Genomic DNA, 21,244 nt, shown 5'->3' on the forward strand with positions numbered 1-21,244 from the left:
AGGTATGATGTCAATTGGTCTCGGATAATTTGGCTAAATCGTGCCACTGTCTATTGAAAGTATGTAAAAATAAATGGTAAACAATATCTTCAACTTTGCATGAGATATTCATAACTTTAAACAACCAACACACTAAACCACATGCTTAAAGTATATGGGAGTTAATTACACAAACCTACAGCAAAGAAAGAAGGAGAAAAGGTCTTTAGTTCATCACAGAGAACTTTAAATTGAAAGTGTCTACGGATTTCTATTTGCCTTGGCTATATTCACACGTTAAGGCAAAAATATGCAACTTTGAAAGAGTGACACAATCTTCCTATTGCAAAATAAAATTGAATTCATAAACAATAAATACACCTTTGCTCAGTTCAATACATTCAGGGACTTTGTTGCTACAGCCTTAATTGGTCTGATATGACCAGAAAGTCAAAGTGGCTAATGTTAGCAAACTTAACACATTCATGGCTAACTAACATTATGACAGATGACTTTTCAATAATAAGATGTAAACACACTAAAACTCACCAGGAGATGTTTCACTTTCTTTCTTTTTTTTTTTTTTACTGCAGCACAACAAGCTGTAAATCCAATACTGACATATTAACTTACAAAGTTGTTATAGTGAGCCTGTTAGCAAACATTTGCTTATTTTTATGTCCAGATGACATCAGCATTCATTTGGAGTCGTGTTGCTGACCACATGACAAATGTATTCTCTCTCCTTTTAGCTTTGGTTTTGCTTTCCACCAACTCCTGAGGCAGATATCTGGTTTAGTTGCTAAGTGCTAACATATGTTCACCAGCTAGTCATTAACTTTGCCTGCTTTTTCTTTGGTGCTGGTTAGGTTGTATGCTCTAGGTTTATCATTGCTTTTTCTTTTCATAAAATACAGCTCCTAGCTACGGTAGAAATTATTATTGAACCAAAACATTATAATTGCAGGCTGTTAAACCAAAACAATAAACTGAAAGAAGCTAAAACTCTTCAAAGATCTGAGGAAAGAGTGAAAGTGATCATTTTCTGTGGGTTTGTCAATATGAGTAACATGTTAGTAATTTGATCTGTTGTCAATATGGAAATATTGATTAGTGCAGTTTTAAAGCAATCTTGGGCAATACGCTGTAAATACCTCGTTTGGCTGTAGTGGCCACTGTTCAGCAAAAGTTGCAAAAGTCTTGGCACACAGAGCAGCATCAGCATGAAAAGCATTATTAATAATCCTTCATTATTAATCTGCTGAGTTAGAATTACCAAATTACAATTAATGCAATGTCTAAATTTGGCTTTAGTTTCTTCTTCAGTTTCTTCACTCCAATACACTTTGCTATGTGTTTGGCTTTTCGGATAGGTCTGGAGTTTGTGAACCTGCAGTCGCACACACACAAGTGCCAAACTATCCAAACAAAAACAGATATATCTCCTTCCACTGCGTTTTTTCAAGGTCTCCTGGCTGCCCAGTGTAGGTGTGTTCCCAGCTAATATCAACAGTCTAGTCGGTGAACACATCACAGAGGGACAGGAGTAAATGGTGCATGATAGCATGTAGCATTCTCCGACCGCTGCTGAGGAATGTGAGCGAGGAATTTACTGCACCTAACGGGGATGCTTCTGGTCCATGTGTTTTTCAGCTTTGAAACCATTGAAACTGAGCCTCCCCTCTGATACTGCTGAATTATGAACAGGGGGGAGAGTTATGAAGTCCTCTAATATGTTTAATGATTGAACAAGTGCTGCCTGGATTGTAGCCACAACCGTCATAAGTTTAAAGTGTGGGGAGGAAAAGCGCATTTTATCACAATTGTTTGCTTAAAGATTATTAAGTTATGATTGTGCATGGTAAAGTCATTACTGTATTTGCAAACAGTCTTACATAAGAGTGTTTTGATGTCAAGAGGAAAAACATGCTGCTGAAGTTGAACCATAGAGTCTTCAAGCACTAGGCTCAGTGCCAACATGTTGTCATCTAGTTACACTAATGACAATGCTGAGCGTCTGTCAGACTTAGTTTTCATAATTGTTCGCAGTCCCTGTTATATGAGCGTTATCGCTGGATTACCACGGCTCACAGTGCACGCAGAGTAAAAGATGCACAATTCTGACACACCAGTGCACATGCTAACACACTCCTGTGAGTTACACATGCAACACTGGCTGAGGATTATATAGGCAAAAGATCAGTTTCATTTTCCACTTTCTTCGTAATGAGCCAATTTGTACTCAGCAGGAATCCCTGAATGACACGAGGCACAGTTTGGTGGTTTTTGCTGGTTATTGGCAACCGTGTAATTACACCCATAAATTTCCAGAATCCCCTGGTAAAACATGTATTATTATCTGCTGACACGATTTTTGGTAAAACCACAAGCTCCACGAGAATCATATGCCTCATGTAGGAAATATGAGAGCATGTCGAACTGGTGAACGCAGGCTGCAGTCACACCAGACAGAATCTCACTTGTAAATCTAATGACCGCATTTTCTGATATTCTTACATGTGGAATATTTTTCATACTGTGAGGTGCTACCACTGCTGCTGCTGCTGCTCTGCAAGCTTTTCCTCACAGAGCTCACAGCGATTGGACGGCAGGAGAGCCAATGGGCGGCGAAGCAGCAGGTTATTTGAACTCTCCTCACACAGCTCAACTAAACCAGACAACATCCTCTGACTTTTCAAACATTATTCTCCGTCATCATCTCTCTTCTCAGCCACAGCCCCCGTGGGCACAGAAAGAAGCACAAAGGACACCTTTTAACCTTTCTTTTTTCTTTTTTTTTTTAAAATTACTTTTACATCAAGTGTATCAAGGATGGGAACCTACGGCTTCTATTTACATCTGGAGGTCTACTGATGCACCTGTTGATTGAGGAAAATTCTGCGGGTTTGAGAATGAACAAAGTTGCTGTGATGAAGTCTGACACTCTGCTTCATTTGGAGGACGACGTGAGGGCAGAGGAGAGGAGCAGGTTGAGCTGTGTAGACTTACCTCAGACCAGTTTAACAGACGGACAGAACACAGACCTGCTGCAATGCCAGGACACCACTGACACCGGATCTACTATCAAGTACAGGAGATATGGGTACGGCCCTATTTGTCTGTATTATTACCTGTACAGTAAAAACAGGTGGTGATAGGCTACAGTATTTTGTGTTGCAGTTATCTTAAAGCAGCTATATGTATATATTAAAATGCAGTATAAAGATAAAGATAATTTCCCAGCTTTCTATTATGTGTTTCTAAAATGTTCTTTTTACTATGACTTGACTAACATAGTTGAACAAGATTTATAATTCAGTTGCATGATATTGTGTAACCATAATGTTTCTGATTAGAAGAGTTAGCAAGCTTGCTGCTGTTTGATGCATCAGTGTCACAGTGTAAAAAGAGGGGATTGTGGGCGGATTTAGTGAATCTATTAGGTGATTCCTGACTCCTTCAGGTCTCGACTGGGTGGGGTCAAAGTTCGCCACAAGAGACAGGTGCTGCAGGACATGGCCCGACCCCTGAAACATTGGCTGTACAAACACCGAGACAACCCTTACCCCACCAAGACTGAGAAGGTCCTGCTGGCGCTGGGCTCACACATGACATTAGTGCAGGTGAGACGAGCTTGTGCCTTCAGGGATGTGTTGATGTTGAATTTTGTGAGCCAGCGTCCTGTAACCAGGTGCATCTGTGCAGGTTTCCAACTGGTTTGCAAATGCCCGAAGGAGGCTGAAAAACACAGTGAGACAGCCGGACCTGAGCTGGGCCCTGAGGATCAAACTTTATAATAAATACATCCAAGGAAACGCTGAAAGGTTGAGCGTATGCAGCGACGACACCGACTCTGATGGTGAGGGTCACTTTTGCTTCTTTTAGATGGAATCGTCCTTCAACTAAAGTCCTTAGACAAGACTTGGATCTGAAACTTGGTCCAATGAGTATTCATCATAGTTTGTAACATCTTATATATTCATATGGATCCTTTAAATCTGAAATAAGTTGTTTTGTTTCCTTTGATGCAGACGAAGATTGTCCCTTACAGACTCCTATCAGCCAGTCAAACTTTGGCAGGTCATCTTCCCACAAGAGCGTGCTGGAGAAGCAGGGAGGTGTCCTTGCCGTAGCTGACTCTGCCAACAGTGACGACAGCACGTCACCTCCATCCAAATACAAGAGCAGTTTACTGAATCGGTATCTGAACGACACCCTGCGGCACATGATGGCCGCAAAGGGTGAAGGCGTCACGTCGTCCCGCAAGAGGAGGAGTCACTCTGAGTCGTTCAGCTCCAACGAGTGTGATCGAGATGTTGTCTCTCCGGCATCGTCCTACGAAACAGAGACCAACTTCGTCTACCACATGGGTGAGAGATCACACCTTTAACTCTATAGTGGGAAACACATGATGCACTCTCAATATATGGGAGAACATAACAATCTAAACACTTCATGTAACATGTTATGGCAACAACACAGACGGTAAATTAGGATGACAAGAAATGACAGCATCCCCTGTCCACAGAAATCATTAAAGCATCTTCCTTGTTAATTGCAGATTTATGTTGAATCTGAGGTAAAATGACAGTTTAACTACCCTGCTTCCCCTCGGTTCATTTTTAACACACCACGGTGTACAGTAAAATAAGAAGAGAATGAACAGAAACTTCCACATGGCTCCTCAGAGCTCCCTGACATTAATAAATCTCTGGCATTCCTCCCAAAGTCAGAAGCTCAGCAAGATTAGATTATAAAGTTACAACGAAACTGGGATGGAGTTTGACACCTGGGTGCCCTCTCAGACCTATAGGGAGCCCAGCACACTGACAACCCTCAAATCCGCGAAGGTACAGGAGCCAAAGCCTCTACAAACATTTCTAATAAAGACTCATGCAGACGCTGAAATCCCTCATTTTAAAATTGGATGGGGCTCGTGCTGGCTGCCGCCGCACACCGCAAATATCATTTCCATATACTAGAATGTGCCATTTGTTCCGCCTCAGCTTCTTGCCATGGTGGAAATGTCCAGTCCAGTCTCAAGGACAATTACAGAATGTCTGAGACTTTATTCTTCCCAGGGTGAGAAGTGGAAACCTCAGCCAAAATGTAGAAAATGGGGCGGCCTGTCATGAAAGCACTGAAGACGTCTCGTAGAGTGAGTGTCAGAGCTGCCACTCACCTGTGAGACAACGCAGAGCGAGATCACTAACATCCATTTGGCTCCTCCGTCAGGATTTGAGGGTGTAGCTTTGTTTCCTTGACTCATGTTCTCTTTGGCGGTCTGCTTCTCCCAAGTGTTACTTTCCTACTCAAAATCAATCTGAACTCACATTACATTATAAGAGTTGTGAAAAGATTTTTGAAACCGTTCCTTAGCAAATCTCATGGTTTCACTCTGAAATTAAACAAGGCATTCTTTAAGTTCCTTTTTAACTAGGGTCCTGGCAATAAAGCCTAGTCCCAGTCTAAAGCAAGTTATTTAATGGGTATTTTTGTAGTCTGTGACAAGGCTTAATTTGTATCCGGGTTTAATGTGGAATTGGCCCACTAACAGTTAACTTGAATAAATGGAGGGTCATTTTTAATCTAAACAGGGTAGTGTATTTACAGGAACGGTGAACCAGTGAAATGCAATACTCTATAAAGGATATCGCCTTTCTTAAACTATTAAACAAATACTGTATAATTTTACAAACATTTTAATTAGTGTTTATATGAATTTAACATTGTGAATAGAATTCTCATTCGTTTTAAAGGGAAGCACTTTGAGAAAGTGTCTGTATGTTAAATATGACGCTGGCACCAGCAGCCAGTTAGCTTATTAGCACAAAGCCTGAAAACAAGGGGAAACTTGTATCGGTTTGTCCAAAGGAAATAAAATCCACCTATCAGCACCTCTAAACCTTGCTAATTTAAATTTTTTATGTAATTTGTTTAATCAGGACAAAACTGGACATATGACAAATTTCAGTCTTACAAGATGTTATGTGCTAGCTAGGCTAGCTAATTCTTAGCTGGGAGCAGTAACTTCCTTTTACACTTTGCTTATAATCTGCACAAAAACTGCTGCAGTGACTTCCTTGATTTTGTTTTTAATCTGTATCTGTATGAAAACCAAAGTGGTGACTGTCTTTTTAACTTGGTTTTTAAACCATGTCTTGATACAAAAACTCGAATGTGAAACGGTCTTACAGAGAGACTCTGGACAAGCTAGGCTAGTTGTTTCCCTCTACAGTTTTTCCCATGTTCGTGCTGAGCTAATATAACAGTCTGCTGCGTTAGCTTTATATTCGCTATAGGAGTTGTATCACTTTTATGATCTAAGCATACAGTATTTCCCAAAATGTTGAACAATTCCCTCAAACATTTCATTACTCTTTAACTTCAAATCATATTTCTTTTGGAGTGATCTTGCTCAGCGCTGTTGAAATGTTTGTGCAAACTTTTAATTAATCCCTGCTGGTCGAGTTGAAGGTGTTTGCAACCCTGTGCGGCTCCTCTGTGGAGGTGAAGTGGAAAGTCCACCTGCCAGATTCATTACAGGCACTAACACCATAAACACGTTTATACTCCGCCCGCGAGACAGCTAAGACACTAAACCTCAGTGATGGGCAACAAGTGACGCCACGACACGGTGTCTTACAAGGACACTTTAACATATACTTTTCCATCAGACTTCCGACTGATATATTTAGTTATTTTACTATTTATGGTACAGGGATGTATGTTTACACTGTGCTATATGGTACTCACATCAAGTTCAGTATTTCCCTTAAAAAGGCTAGAGAGCCATAAATGTGACTAGAATCGTGTTTTATTGGACACAGAGTGGTGAAAACATATCTGGACGAATGCCTCACTGCGTTTTCCACCCATTTTGTTTCAAATGAAAACACGCATGCTGAGAGGGGAGTCTCTTGTTCACGAATAGATATCCGCATCGAGGAAATAAGGTGTTACATTATTTTTTTAGCGCTCAGTTGTTTTCCTGTGTGGATCTCAATGACACACCTGTGAGAATGACTGAAAGTCATTGACTTTGGAGCAGGAGGGGATTTATACTCATATTGTGGGAGAACACCCGACACTTAAATCAGCTCATGTAGACATTATTTCATTGTGAGTTGGATACATGAGACAGGATTTATTGTAGTAATAGAAAGCTAAATCTCACAATATACACAAAATACTTTTCATCCAAATTCAAACTTAATGACTTTCTTGCTGAGAGTTCAACGAGAAGATTTATACCTCTTTCTGTCCATTAAGTATTAAGCTGGAGCCAGGAGACCATTAGCTTAGCGTAACACAAAGACTGGCGGGGAATCAGCTAGTCTGAAGGTAGAAATATCCATCTACCGGCACCTCTAAATCTCACTAATTAATATGTTATATCTTGTTTGCTTAGTCTGTACAAAAACCAAAGTATGAAAACAGCAAGTTGCAGTTTTACAGCGGGTTAAGACTGTAAAATGACTGTAAAACCACATTTTGTTGGTTTTACACTTTGATTTTTGTAGGAATTAAACTTAAAATTTTGATTAGTGAGATTCAGGGGTGCTGTTAGGCAGAGACCTTCAGACAGACACACGCTAGCTGTTTCCCATTTCCGGTCTGGTTTGCGTCCCCTGAGCTAACCTGCTTCAACCTGTAGCATCATATTTGCCGTACAAACAATAAGTTTGTTTCTCAAAATGTTCCTTATTTGCAAATATAAAAGTTCTAACATGGAATTACAGTATCCTACACCACTGCAGCACAATGTTATATCAAAAAAGCAGTGAGCAACTTCATCACCCCTTGTAAAAAAAATTTTTGTAACTGATCCCTGTTGTAAAATTGAAACTCACCAGAGGTAAAACTGTGCTTTTTCATTGTAATAAATACAACAGAGGTACAGAAGTACTTGGCAAAGTGTGTTATGGCTAAAGAGAGAAATGCTTAGGGACAGTCAGTAGCAAAAAAGCATAAAACAGCAAAATGATTTACTATCATCAAGTAGTTGCTTTTGGCTCCAGGCTGGCTGAAGAAATCAGAGACGGGATGTTTTGGGCTGTTAGCATTGAAAGACTATGTTTCACAGTGGGCCTCTAATTTCCCTGTCTATTGCTCTCTGAAGAAAAATTGGTTTTGACCAGCTTCTATCTGCTCCAAAGAGAAAAAGGCAATGCTCCAAAAATGAAATGGAAAATACTGTATGCTCTACATATAATGCACACTTATGCACAGACCACAAACAGAAATTGAGCAAGCAATATAATATTACACCAAAGTCCTATTTATCCTGCTCCTGCTTCTGAAAGAGCCAGAGATACTGGAATTTAATTTCACGTTGTTGTTGAGAAACACTGTCCTTTCTGAACATCTTCCACAGATGCAACAGGTTAACTTATTCTTTCATGAGACATCCCCTGCTGGTATTAATTAATTTTGTACTCAGGCTTTTTGTCAAAAAAGAGAAAAAGAAAAGAAATGGCACACCACTGACTAACTTTTACAGGTGCTAGCAGATCTTTCAAGACCTCAAAACTGAGCGTGTGTCCTCAAGACACAATGCAGATATCAGATTTTTTTCCTTCACGAAAGCTCAAGAGAAACACCACATTGCATTTGTTTTGGCCAGAGTAGCTGAGCTCAGGCAGACTGGTGCGCTACACTGAGTCAAACCTTTCTGGCACCTCACAGAGACATACAGGAGAAGCGGTAACTGTATACTCAAATGTACTAATATTCAGAGATGCACACACACTTGCATTTGGGTTGGACAAACACACACGAAACCCATGCATACGCACAGCCGCCCATAGATACATACATAAATACTCACACATATGCTGCAAATTAAAATCATTCACACATTAATATTGTGTATCACTAACATATAGTTATTTAGCCAAATCCAAACACTGATTGCCCTGTAAATATTCTGTTTGCAATTTCACTGCTATCAAGACATAAATTGATTCATGGCATTGTTATGTGTGTTTTTCTTTTCCTTTGCAGATACAGTGGACTATACTTCAACTAAATGTGGCAGGTAAGTGTAATTATTCACCGCTCAATCCACATAAAAATCAGCTTTCTGCACTTTTCAACTTGAAAACTAACACTACCCATAATCTAACTTGGCCGTTGTTCTTGAAATTGAACCACCGCCCCTAATTCATCTGTATTATTCTGGCTTTATAACAAGAGGAGATATCCAAGCAAATGGACAATATCTGCTCTGAATTTCTGTAACTGCTCTTAAGCTGATTTTTTTTTCAGGTTAATTCGGGCAAGAGGTGAGATGATATTCCACTTCACACAGCTGTTTCTCTATATTCACAGGGACCAGCAGCAGGACCGAGGCCAGCAGAGACGGGGCGACCAAGGCTGGAGGGAGATCCACGCTGCCGTGGCTCTGACCAATTTGGCCCAGGGGCAGAGCCACATGGGGGACCAGAGCGGCGTTATGGTTCCCATCGCTGCCACAGGGCAGAGCTGCACCCGAGAGCCCTTCTCCATAACGCGAACCACTATCATAGACAGGATGTGCGTCACGGGACCCTCCTCTGCTCTGAGGCAGAGCTGCACCGCAGGGCCCACTCTCACCAGCCGCATCATCCAGAAGTCTTCTCACATTGCTGAGGTCCAGACTGTCAAAGTGGCCCTGGCCAACAGTGTGTAGGCCTTCAATATGAGTGCCTGGTCTAAGCACATCGTTCCATATAGGAATACCAGATGCTTAAGTGCCTTGCGATGTACAGCCTTTGTTATTTTGTATTGCTAATAAACTTTGACATTTTCAATCATTTTTACATTGTAAGATAGTAACACTTATCTAACACAGTTGAATTTTTCTAATGTTTGCTATGTTCCTAATGTCCTCCTATTGCCCTCTGTTGCAGTAAGTTATATTAACTTCAATGAGACTGGATTATCATCCAATGCTTAATTTGACAGCAGCTATTTGAATAAAACCAATGTGAAATCTTTTGACCAGTCGTTCGCTTTGAATCATTGCTTTGCAGCGGCTGAAGCTGCAGTTATGTCTTACCGAACTGTATTTAGTGGTAGTTTTCATGTGTGCAACTGTGGCTCTCAGTTTCATTGCATTTTTTCAAATTGCTTTTTTAAAAGCTTGTAATATGGGCTGACGGGTGGCATACTGAACTGAGCAGGAAGACAGTTTTCAAGCAGAGAGCTGAGGTCAAAGCTCCTCTGATGAGCAATGATAGAGCTGAAGGAGGATTCACAGTAATAGTTGGACATGAGTTAACATCTGTTCAAACACATCAGTAAATCAGCAGGAGACATCAATGAAACACAATGGACAAGGCTGAAAACTCAGTGAACCTATTACAATTTCTTGATTCAAAGTCAAAGCAGCTATAATGAATATTTTTCATAGTAATAATAGATCAGTTGGCTATGTTTGATGGGAGCTAAGTGTTTTTCATCTTGTTTTAGTTTTCCAACAGGCAGCTGTAACTGTTCTCAATGTAAACGCCCTAAAAGCCTGTAGGTAAACTTTCCGGTACCGAACGGCAGACTGACAAGGTTAGCAACAAGTTGGTGAACACGAAGCACTTAGCTGCAGCTAGATATTCCCCTCAGGACTTAGCCAGGGGAGACCGAACAAAGCTAAAAGGACAGTTAATATTGGACTTCACCAGAAACGTACTCCAACTGAATGCTAAAGTTGCTGTGCGTCTTCTGAATGTCTAAATGTCAGTGAGCAACTAGCTGGCGAACATAGAGGAGAGTTAGAAGCTAAAGAGACGGATATTTTCCTCAGGTGTTAGCTTAGTGGAGACCAAAACCAGAGATAACGAGAGTTAATTTTGGACTTTTATTTGTCAGATTGGCAGAAACAAAGCTACAAATTAATGCTGAAGTTGCTCCTGGATGTGTAAACAGGCAACCGCTTGCTCACAAGGCCCTAATATCTACTTAGTGTTGTCCTTACGGTTTGTTTTTGGAGAAAAATAAGGTAAGGGGCTCATTGGAAAATGCGATTTCTGTCCCTTTTTCCCCTCAAACAGCAAACATCATTATGATAAGTGAAACACCCAACTGTTTTGTTTTTCGTGCTAAACCGTTATTTTCATGCCAAATAAGCTCTCAGGAATTTTCTGACCTCAATACGGGGTCAACTGCCAAAAACTTCAAATACTGGAAATGTAGAGGACACGTTGAGCCGAAGAAGAATGTCTGGTACTCGCCGTCTGTAGAGATTTGTGGGGAGCGTCCTGTTCCGTCTAGGCACATCCTGACACCAAACATAAGCTTGTAATCACACATTGCCCTCTGGGACTATTTTACAAAACATGTTTAACAGGATTTTTCCACTTGTGTCCTGGTTGTGGTCTGTTTTTTGACATTTTGCGCAAAGAATGTTTTCAGTCCTGCATGTATGACAGGCTAGTCATCAATTAAGTGTTATGGAAAGAGCACCTCACTCCTGTTTCCACTTTAAACCTGCTTTTGATTAGGCGGGCTTTTACACAAGACGGAAACTAAATGGCAGCTCTTAAATGGCAATTAAACAATAGTTAGCCTTGAGTGACGGCATCTTGGGGCTGTCGTTTATTTCAGTTTGAAACAATACAAATGTTACTTGACCATAACTCTAGCAAATGTCATTCAATGTTAAGGCAGATATAAGTTTAACATATTGCTGTATATGATTCAAACAGATGCATAGCAAAAACAACAGGGAAAAGTACTGGGGTAAAAGCAGGGTAAAGGGTCAATCAACACAATTTTAAATGAGAAAATTCAAACAAATAGCAACAATGCATCAAAAATAGACTGGAGAAAGGAAGGTACAAAGCTCTCAGGAATGCTCTCTTACTATAATGAGTGAGAAATGCCTTAAGTAAATCCGTGGGACATTATATGGACCACAACAATACACACAACCTGCAAAAAATGTGTAGGAAAGACAAGCTCACAGGACAAGTTTGAGACCAAATGCATCCAGGCAAGATAACAGTGAGCTCAAGTCAATAATAGAGCAGATTTTATTGCAAGAGCTCTACTGCAGGACTGTAAACCTCACACTTGTACCTCTGGAAGTTATGGTCTAGATCAGCCATGCAAAGACAAAGACAGGTTAGTTCAAGGAAAATCCTACAAGACAAAGATGATTACTTGTTTTGCATATTTTCTTAGTAAGAGGAAAAAACTTGTCAGTTCAATTGAAAGCATCTATATATTTTCCAGTAAAGATGAATAATAATGGGGCTACGGGTAAAAATAAACTGGTGTCAGCAGCTGGGGTCCGTTGTGAGATGTCTTCTTTGGGAACATTCACAGGCTTCTAGTGCATAATGAGACGTTAAATGGAGGCCAACAAATGCCACACAACAAGTCTCCTCCACCACTATCCTTTATCGAAGTGATGTGGTATGTGTTTAATAAAGCTTGCAAATATATTGTATGTGACTTGTAGAACAATTTGTACTTTAACTTTGCGGCTACATATAAGTCGACGTTTACAGCTCACATAGCAGAAGCAGGACAAGCGTTTTCCTGGAAGCCAATGAGCGAAGAGACTTCCATATTGATTACAATTTATCATTTTGAATACAATTTGACAAGCTATGTACTGTATCCTACAAATTGGTTCATGTTATAGGCACTACACTATTAACCTGATGCCTTAATGTACAACAGAGTCACTGTTGCCAATAAGATAAATTCAAACCAGACATGTACATGTATGACATATGTACACTTGGCATGGTGAAGTTAATTTAAAATACTATACGTCCTTAGACAAGAGGCTATTCTTGCATGATCCTTTCATTAAGGTTTTAAACAGAAAGTAGTGACATGTGACAGATGATGGTTGAAAAGGAAGTGTGCAAACAGCAAAGTCCATTCGACCGACAGAACTATTCCCAACAATAAAATTTTTTAAGTACTCATCCACTTCCACCTCTCCCTCTCCTGCTCTTTCTCTCTTTCGCTCTCTGGTTCTGGTCCGTAGTCATTCCTATCAGGTTTGTGCTTTTTCATTTTGATCAGTTTCAGGGTATGGAGCAGTATCCTCCACATGCCTTGCCACTGGCCTGCTCCTGGTCCCCCAGACGGACCTTCTGGCCCTGGCCTTCACTCTCCCAGAGCCCTGGAGTCTGGAGGATCTTCTCCACAAGCTCCTCAAAGGCACACTGGACGCCATCTTTGGTCTTTGCACTGGCCTCTGTACAAAGGAAAGAGGAGCACCAAGATTTATGAGATCAGTAAAAAAGCAGCAGAGCACTTTCCAAAAATGTTACCAAAAAAAAATCAGCAGAGGTTCACGTCAGCTTTTAAAACCAAAACAGAGCAAAACATCCTCCTTTTTAAGACGGCGCGACACCAGTGACAAAGATTTTAAAAATATCCATGTGTTGATAGAAATATGAAGTATGAAATGACTTCATTTAAGAATCAGTAGACATCCAGTGGGATGAAGACATCGTGACAGTGGATTAAATCAATGACATCTTCTTGCCCAACCCTTCTCAAAACCCCTTAATTTAGCCGTTCTAAAATGGAAACTCCACAGAAATGTTAACCTAATTTCCCGGAGAGGGGCAGATTGTAGATGAGAATCAGGAACACGTGTAGACATGGATTTGATAAATGAAAGCCGGCTAGATTTTAATCATAATGCAGTTCTTCTGCAGTGGCTGCATCTTTCAGTGCAGCTCTGACAGTAAGAGACTCAAAAATCCCAATGCAGTATAAACCCAAACTAAACACATGATTTACTTAGTGATGTCTCAACTTGTTCCAACTATGCAATTACAGTTCTGACTTTTTAGTACAGTATGGTGCATTTTAATATATTTGACTTAAATTTTACGCCTCTATTAGTTTAAATGGCCATGTCTGACCGTGTTTGATTTTACTCTAACATGGATACTTACCAATAAAAAGCATAGAGTGTTTCCTAGCGAATTTCAAGCCTTCATTTCTGTCCACCTCATGGTCATCCTGAAAAGCAAGCAGACATCCTACGTCATTTTCTCGATGTGGAATACACATAGTAAAGAATCAAGTGTTTAAACACATGCAACATCCACCGCTGATACACACAGTTACAATTTTGAATATTTTTTGTGCTGTATAGTTTTTTTTTTTTTTTTTTTTTTAAAACATTACTAATGTAAGAAATACTGTATTTATGAAGCCAAAGTTGAAACTAAAGAGACGCTTCAGTCTTACACTACATATGCTGTATGTTAATAGCAGCAATCTGAGATCTGAAAAGGAGATGACATAATGGAGTGACCCACCTTATCAATTTTGTTCCCAACCAGCATCTTTACAATGTCGTTGCGTGTGGTGTAGGTTTCTAATTCGTTCAGCCAGTTTTCAAGCTTTGTAAAAGTGTCACGCTTAGTGACATCATACACTGTCAAAAAGGCAGAGAGAAGGAGTTAGAGAGGATCAACATATAATGTTAGTGTGATAACATCTTCAAAGAAATGTGACTGCCGTTAATGTGGTAGCTGTTGATTTACAGTTTGGGTATTTAGCTTTTACCACTTTCTAGGTCACCAAAATTACAAGCAACCAATAAACGACATTGACCGACATTATTCCTGTGATGTTATTATGATGATGATGGTATTAGTAAAAATTGTGGGGAAAATTTGTGTCGCCTTTTAAGTATAAATTTTTTACCGAGTATGACTCCTTGTGCACCTCGGTAATAGCTGGGCGTCAGGGTGCGAAACCTTTCCTGTCCAGCTGTGTCCTGCATAAGTGAAGACAGCGAAAGATTCCATGACAGCAAACTTTTAAGATCAACAGGTACAGAGGCCAAGGCCCAGTGTCCACACTCACAGACTGTGACTTTAACATGTGTTCCTTATAAGTCTGCAAGGTCTCAGGACTGTCCCACTGTGAACTGGCCATTGCCTTAGGACTCCTTAAGAGACTTTTGGGGCTCTCAGAGCCTTTGCTTGAGGGAACTATCCACAATTCATATTGGTCTGATGTTAAAAACAGGGATGACCAGGGAAGTCATTCATAAAACAGGAGGCTGAAAGAGCCGACAAAATCAAATTTACATGTATTTGTATAGTTCTTTTTCTATAAGGACATAATTGTATTGATTTGCTTTAAACAAATTACACCGATCAGTATTTCTAACAATAAGTAAACTCTGTTGTGTTAAACTACATTATAATTTCCGCCTACACTCGCTTCAGATCATGTAACATGTGACTTCAATAAGTGGTGTCTTAAGTATTTTGAGCCCTTGCACCATCCAACCATCCCACACACACACACACACACACACACACACACACACACACACACACACACACACACACACACACACACACACACACACACACAGTTTAGGGCTTAGGTTATGGCCTCGCTGAGTATAGAGTGTTTTCACTGGATTTTGAAAACTGCCACTTTGTGCCTTACGATGCTGTTACTCTGTTTTTTTCCTGCGATTTCAGCTGAGCAATGTCGCCATCTTGTGGAAAAATCCTATACTTCAACATGTTTTTCCTGACAAATTGTAGACAATGGCATAAAGACTTCTGTCTTACCCATATGGCGAGCTTTGCTTTGTTCCCATCTATTGCGAGTGTTTTTACTTTGAAGTCCACACCTGATCAGACATGACAGAGAGGAACGAAAGCAGACTTTGAATGATCAATCTTAAATTATCCGTGATTTCCATAAGTCTATGTACAGTATGTGTGTGCTGTATACATGTGTGTGTATATGTGTGAAATACCTATTGTGGCTGACTGCTCTGGATCGAAAGTATCGTCTGTGAACCTTAGGAGGAGACTGTTAGGGACACAAAGATAACATGGAAATGAGCAGGGCATACAGTACAATAGGCTTCTGCCAGTTGCTTTTAGTCAACTGACAATCAGCTGTGTCCTCTGTCAGCTACGTGAAGATCTCAGGATAGCAACAACTACATAGTTTTTATATTGACCATGACTATAGATGAACAGCATGAGTACAAGTTAAGATGCCTTAGTTTGGGCAAAAACACCCAGACAAGGCTTTACAACTGTATATGTAACGTTTGGATTATTACTCATCCTAATATCAGCTGGTTTCGTTAGAAACAGGCAGAAAAGGGACAGCAACAGTACAAGCTAGCTGTAGCAACAGCTGCTGCGCGGTGAGGACTTAACTTGCACAAGAAGAATGTCAACACTCACAACAGGCTAGCTAGTAAGCTCGCTACAAACAGCGACAAACCTGGACTTCCCGACTCCACTTTCACCAATTATCAACAGTTTCAGAGTCGTCAACACGTCGTCGTCCATGTTCCTACGAGAGGTACTTTGACTTCAACTTGGCGACGATTTAAACTTCAATTTTTACTTGTTTTCAGGGAAGCAGATAGCTAGCTGCTCCGATGACAGCCTGCTCTTCGCGCAACTTCCGGCTAACCTGCGACGCATGACGTCACCGAGGTTCACGAGCCCTCGAAATAAATAAAAATAGAAATAAAATAGTTGTTAGGCTACACTTGTATAGCTGGTTTTGTACAGTTGTATTTGTAATAAACGTTTGTTTAAGTACGATATATTGTAAAAGATTCAAAATAATAGCCTACAAAGAAGGGAAAATTTGGTCATGGGCGGAGCGGGGGGGGGGGCGGCTTGTGGGGCTCCAGCCCTTTGCTCCAGCCCCGGATGTTTTCCCAAAAGCCTCGAATCTTATGTAAAGTTTATAATACCATTATTTATATTTATAACTTCAACTGGGTGTAATTTTCCCTCAGTCTCTCAGACTGGACCGGCAAATCAATGGAGCTCTATAAGTACTGTCCTGGGGAAATAGCCATTTATATTATTATTTATTTTTGGCGAGCTGGGCGAGCCATGAGGGGAAATGAGTAAGAGAGCGCGAGAACAGGACACCCTGTGGACCAGGAGAGGAAGCAGGAATAGAAAGGAGTTAAAAGCTGCAGTTAAGAGAAGAAAAAAGGAGAAAAATATGTGATGAATAACCAGGAGGAGAGGTGTTGAGAGCGGGTGAGAAGAAGACAGAAGAGGGAGTTTGGATTTGAAGAGTAATTTGCAAATAAATATTTATTAAATAAACTGGGTACGTCTGTGAAACCCTCCTCTGGTTTTTCTGAGTCCTGAAACAAGGTTTATGAGTTTGGTTTGGTTGGAAGCTACAAAACATGATGTCACGAAACCTTACAACCCAGAGAGTAAAGTGAGTGGCGTGGAGGGGAGTTGGGTGTCCTGGGCAGCAACCAGAAGTGAATACGAATAACAGTAATAATTGAACAAACCCTTTCCTCAATGACAATGAAGCTGGTGAACTGAGACAGAAAGTTGGGGCTAAGCCCCCAAATGTTTACAATGTCAGGCCCCGCCCCTGAATGTGATAATAAAATATATATCATACATAATATGAAAATATAATAAATGATAAATAAATAATACATGCACATACATGTATAACTCAAAATGTCACTGAGGTGTTAAAACTGTACTTTGGTCTAAAAGTGTTATGCTAAAAGATAAAACTGTTTTGTGATGAAAATCATCTTTTAAAGTTGCATACAATGTTTAAGAAACTGAGGACACTGAGTCTTTCTAGTCTGTTGAAATGAAGAAACATTTCCTGCTCAGAAATATGGTTAAGACTGATGAGTGTTGTAATCTGAGGTACGAAACTCCTCATCTACAGATGTGGCTTGGCTAAATCTAAAATGCCAACCAACTTACTACTACTTAATATTTCAACAAAAATGTGGATTTGTGTTTAAGAGCTCTCCAGATATTTTAAACACGAGTGGTTAGAAGGAAATCCACCATTGTCAGTAAACAGGTAGGAAAACCTTTGAATAGTCTGAAGACCCACATTATAAAGCACAACACATCTTTGTCCCGTGCCTTTTCTACACTGCAATTATCCCCACGAGACCTAAACATTATGTTACCCCAGCCATGACAGGGAATGGCCTGGGGGATAAGCAAAGAGAAACCAGTGACTGTACCAAGTGGTGTGATGGAACCAGTCAGCCATACTACACCTCCTGTTCTTCAATAGGCTTTTTGATGGAGCTGGTCCTCAATCCTCATCTGCCTCTGTTCATTACTGAGAAGGCCGCCCCTGTTATTATGCAAATCTCAGCCCACGAAGGAGCTGAAAGGACTCTGCAGCTCAATAAATACAGCTGGTTGTGAATACAGTTCCCTCTAAAGTTGGTCTAACATTTATGAGAATAGGAGCAGCTCTTGTATATGCCCCAAAATAGTTTCCGCACTAAATGCCATCCAGGAAATACAGCTTTTAAGGGAGCAAGTTTCAGCAGCTATGGCCAAGTGTCGCACGGACTGCCTGGAGAGACACCTGCGGATCTGCTTTGAGATGTTGGGCTGTTTTATTGGATCCCATCCGCGGTGGTTCCTGCTCGCCCCCGTGGTTCTCGCAACAGGCCTGGGGAGTGGGTTTTATTTTCTCACGGACAGGATGTCCAACAATATCGAAGAACAGTTCACACCTGTTGATGGTAAAGCCAAGATGGAGAGGAAATACATCCGAGAAACTTTTCCAGGAAATGAGTCCATCTTTTCAAGCTTAAGGCTGAGCACAAGTGGGAATTATGCAACTCTCATAGCTACAAGTGACAGGAATATCCTGACAGCGGAGTCACTACGGGACATCCTACAGTTGGACTATAGAATAAGGAGTATGGTAGTGCAGTTTGACAACAGGTCATTTGAATATGTGGATGTCTGTGCTGACGTGATGGGATCCTGCACCTCTAATGATATTCTAGATGTAATTAAAGACAATGCCAACAGTATCGATGCTGTCAATTTGACATTTCCGTGGTATCGGTCTGATTTTAGGAGTGTTCCTCTATATTTAAGTTTGGGGAGTGTTAAATTAAATAAGGAGAGCTCAGTTGTTGAAAGTGCTGAAGCCATACAGCTCTACTACTATTTACGAGAGGACACCAAAGCAAAAACAGATCTGTGGTTGGAAAGTTTCATCAATTTGGTCTCAAATGAATCATCAACTTCCATTCAGGTAAACAGACCTTTAATGTACCAGTGTTTTAAATGATCTGCCTTTTATGAGAGTGGATATCTGTTAAATGTATTAATTATCTTTAGGTGTCATACTCCACCTCCATGTCAATACAGTGGGAATTTGAGAAATCTCCAGCTTCTGTCATCTATTTATTCTCCATCGCCTACAGCATCGCCATCACCTTTTCAATTATATCATGTTGGAGGTTGGTAAAACTTCTGCTTTTGTCCTGAATTTAGATTCAAGTAGAGAGACGGCAACTCCACAGTCAACTTACTAAAGCCAGTTAAAGAAACACTTAAGTTTACAAAATAAAAGTCCACAATTTAAAAAAGATTTGATTTATATGTTTTGTGTTGAGTGACTGAATCTTTATAATCTGATTCCTGCAGGTTGGATAATGTGCGGACGAAGGTGTGGGTGGCATCTTGTGGGGTGCTGTCCACAGGTCTGGCAGTCCTCAGTGGTTTTGGTGCGCTGTTGTTGCTGGGCCAACCTTTCGTCATGACAGCTGCCTCCTGTCCTTTCATGATATTAGGTAGGTTGTGTTGATTCATCCAGGTCCACTCATCAGGGTTCAAACAAAAAAGTGAAATTTTAAAAATCTCTTCTTCCTCCTACTTTTTACCCTGCAGGTATTGGACTTGATGATATGTTCATCATGATCTCCTGTTGGCAGAGGACCCGTGTTCTGGACAGCGTCCCCGACCGGCTCGCTCATACCTACAGGGAAGCTGCCGTCTCCATCACCATCACCACCCTGACTGACGCTCTGGCTCTCTTCCTGGGCTGCAGCTCGCCCTTTGGCTCAGTCCAGTCCTTCTGCCTCTATGCTGGCATTTCTGTTTGCTTCTGCTATTTGTACAACATCACTTTCCTGGGGGCTTGTATGGCTTTGAATGGACAAAGGGAGGCAGAGAACAAGCACTGGTTCACCTGTGCCAAAATCCCAGAAGACTTACCGCCCAGGACTTCAAAAGCCTTCAGTGTCTGCTGTGTTGGAGGGAGCTACGATTCAATGACTGAAAGGGAGGAAACTGAGTCCATAAGCCACATTTTTGAGCGGTTCTATGGCCCATTTCTGACCCACAAACTGATCAAAGCACACGTATTTGTCATCTACGCAGCCTATCTGGCTGTCAGTATCTATGGCTGTTGGATCTTAAAGGAGGGCCTCGATATCAGGAATCTGGCTTTGGATGATTCCTACATCATCGATTACTACAATAATCAAAGGCAGCACTTTTCTGAATATAGCTGCAATGTGATGGTGGCAGTGAAACAGTCCTTCCCTTACTGGGACGAGGAAGGACAGAAGCAATTGCACTCATGCATCTCAAATTTTGAAAGTTTGAACTACGTCAACAGCACATTCGCTTGGTTTCTCTCCTTTCAGCAGTTTGCAAATGCAACCAATCTCAACATAAGCTCTCAAGAGGCTTTCCAAACCCATCTGCCACATTTCTTAGAGCTCGCCTCTGTGTTCAGACAAGACCTCAACATGACTGCAGCCAATGAGATTCAGGCCTCTCGCTTTTTCATTCAGACACTAAACAAAACCACAGTGAAGGACATGATGGTCGGACTCAGGAAGACAGCAGAGGAGTGTCCAGTAGAGCTCCTGGTGTACCACCCTGCGTTCATCTTCTTTGACCAGTATACTGTCATCATGGACAACACCATTCAAACCGTCCTGGTGGCTGTGACTGTGATGTTAGCCGTCTCACTCGTCCTGATACCCAGCGTCCTTTGCTCTGTGTGGGTGGCTTTTGCAGTTTGTTCAGTCATGGTCGGTGTGACAGGATTCATGGCGCTGTGGGGCGTAAACCTGGACTCCATCTCCATGATCAACCTCGTCATGTGCGTTGGTTTCTCTGTGGATTTCTCAGCACATATTTCTTACTCTTTTGTCTCCAGTCCCAAGAGTGATGTCAATGAGAAAGCCACGGATGCCTTGGCCCATCTAGGGTATCCTATCCTGCAAGGAGCACTGTCCACTGTGTTAGGAGTGGTGGTGCTGTCCGTGTCTGGGAGTTACATCTTTAGGACGTTCTTCAAGGTTGTGTTTCTTGTGGTTACATTTGGGCTGCTCCATGGCTTAGTCTTCATTCCAGTGTTTCTGACACTGTTTGGAGCCTGTGAGAAGTTTTGTTAAAGTCAATTCAAATTCTTCAAACTTTTTGTGTGAGGAAATATAAAAACAACACTGCAGCAATTATTTTGCCATTTGTCT

The 21,244-nt window shown here is 41.0% G+C and overlaps 3 protein-coding genes across 3 annotated transcripts; 2 read left to right on the plus strand and 1 right to left on the minus strand.

Moving 5' to 3' along the window:
* The first annotated feature begins 2,242 nt into the window (after positions 1-2,242).
* LOC130179180 (homeobox protein Mohawk-like) lies at positions 2,243-9,960 on the plus strand. The gene is made up of 6 exons (XM_056391983.1): positions 2,243-3,082; positions 3,443-3,602; positions 3,685-3,838; positions 4,011-4,349; positions 8,986-9,019; positions 9,313-9,960. The coding sequence occupies exons 1-6, from the start codon at positions 2,853-2,855 to the stop codon at positions 9,650-9,652; spliced, it is 1,257 nt and encodes a 418-aa protein (XP_056247958.1). The 5' UTR covers positions 2,243-2,852; the 3' UTR covers positions 9,653-9,960.
* A 1,570-nt stretch (positions 9,961-11,530) lies between these two features.
* On the minus strand, positions 11,531-16,405 carry LOC130179369 (ras-related protein Rab-18-B). Its single transcript, XM_056392299.1, has 7 exons — positions 16,207-16,405; positions 15,725-15,780; positions 15,534-15,595; positions 14,647-14,719; positions 14,256-14,374; positions 13,887-13,953; positions 11,531-13,174 (listed from the first exon to the last, which is right to left on the minus strand). Exons 1-7 carry the CDS (start codon positions 16,272-16,274, stop codon positions 13,002-13,004), a joined length of 618 nt encoding a protein of 205 aa, XP_056248274.1. The 5' UTR covers positions 16,275-16,405; the 3' UTR covers positions 11,531-13,001.
* Positions 16,406-18,288: 1,883 nt separating this feature from the next.
* On the plus strand, positions 18,289-21,199 carry LOC130179011 (patched domain-containing protein 3). Its single transcript, XM_056391707.1, has 4 exons — positions 18,289-19,008; positions 19,095-19,216; positions 19,404-19,549; positions 19,647-21,199. The coding sequence occupies exons 1-4, from the start codon at positions 18,289-18,291 to the stop codon at positions 21,164-21,166; spliced, it is 2,508 nt and encodes an 835-aa protein (XP_056247682.1). The 3' UTR covers positions 21,167-21,199.
* The last annotated feature ends 45 nt before the right edge of the window (positions 21,200-21,244 follow it).

The sequence above is a fragment of the Seriola aureovittata genome, chromosome 12, assembly GCF_021018895.1.
Source record: "Seriola aureovittata isolate HTS-2021-v1 ecotype China chromosome 12, ASM2101889v1, whole genome shotgun sequence".
NCBI classification, from domain to species: domain Eukaryota; kingdom Metazoa; phylum Chordata; class Actinopteri; order Carangiformes; family Carangidae; genus Seriola; species Seriola aureovittata.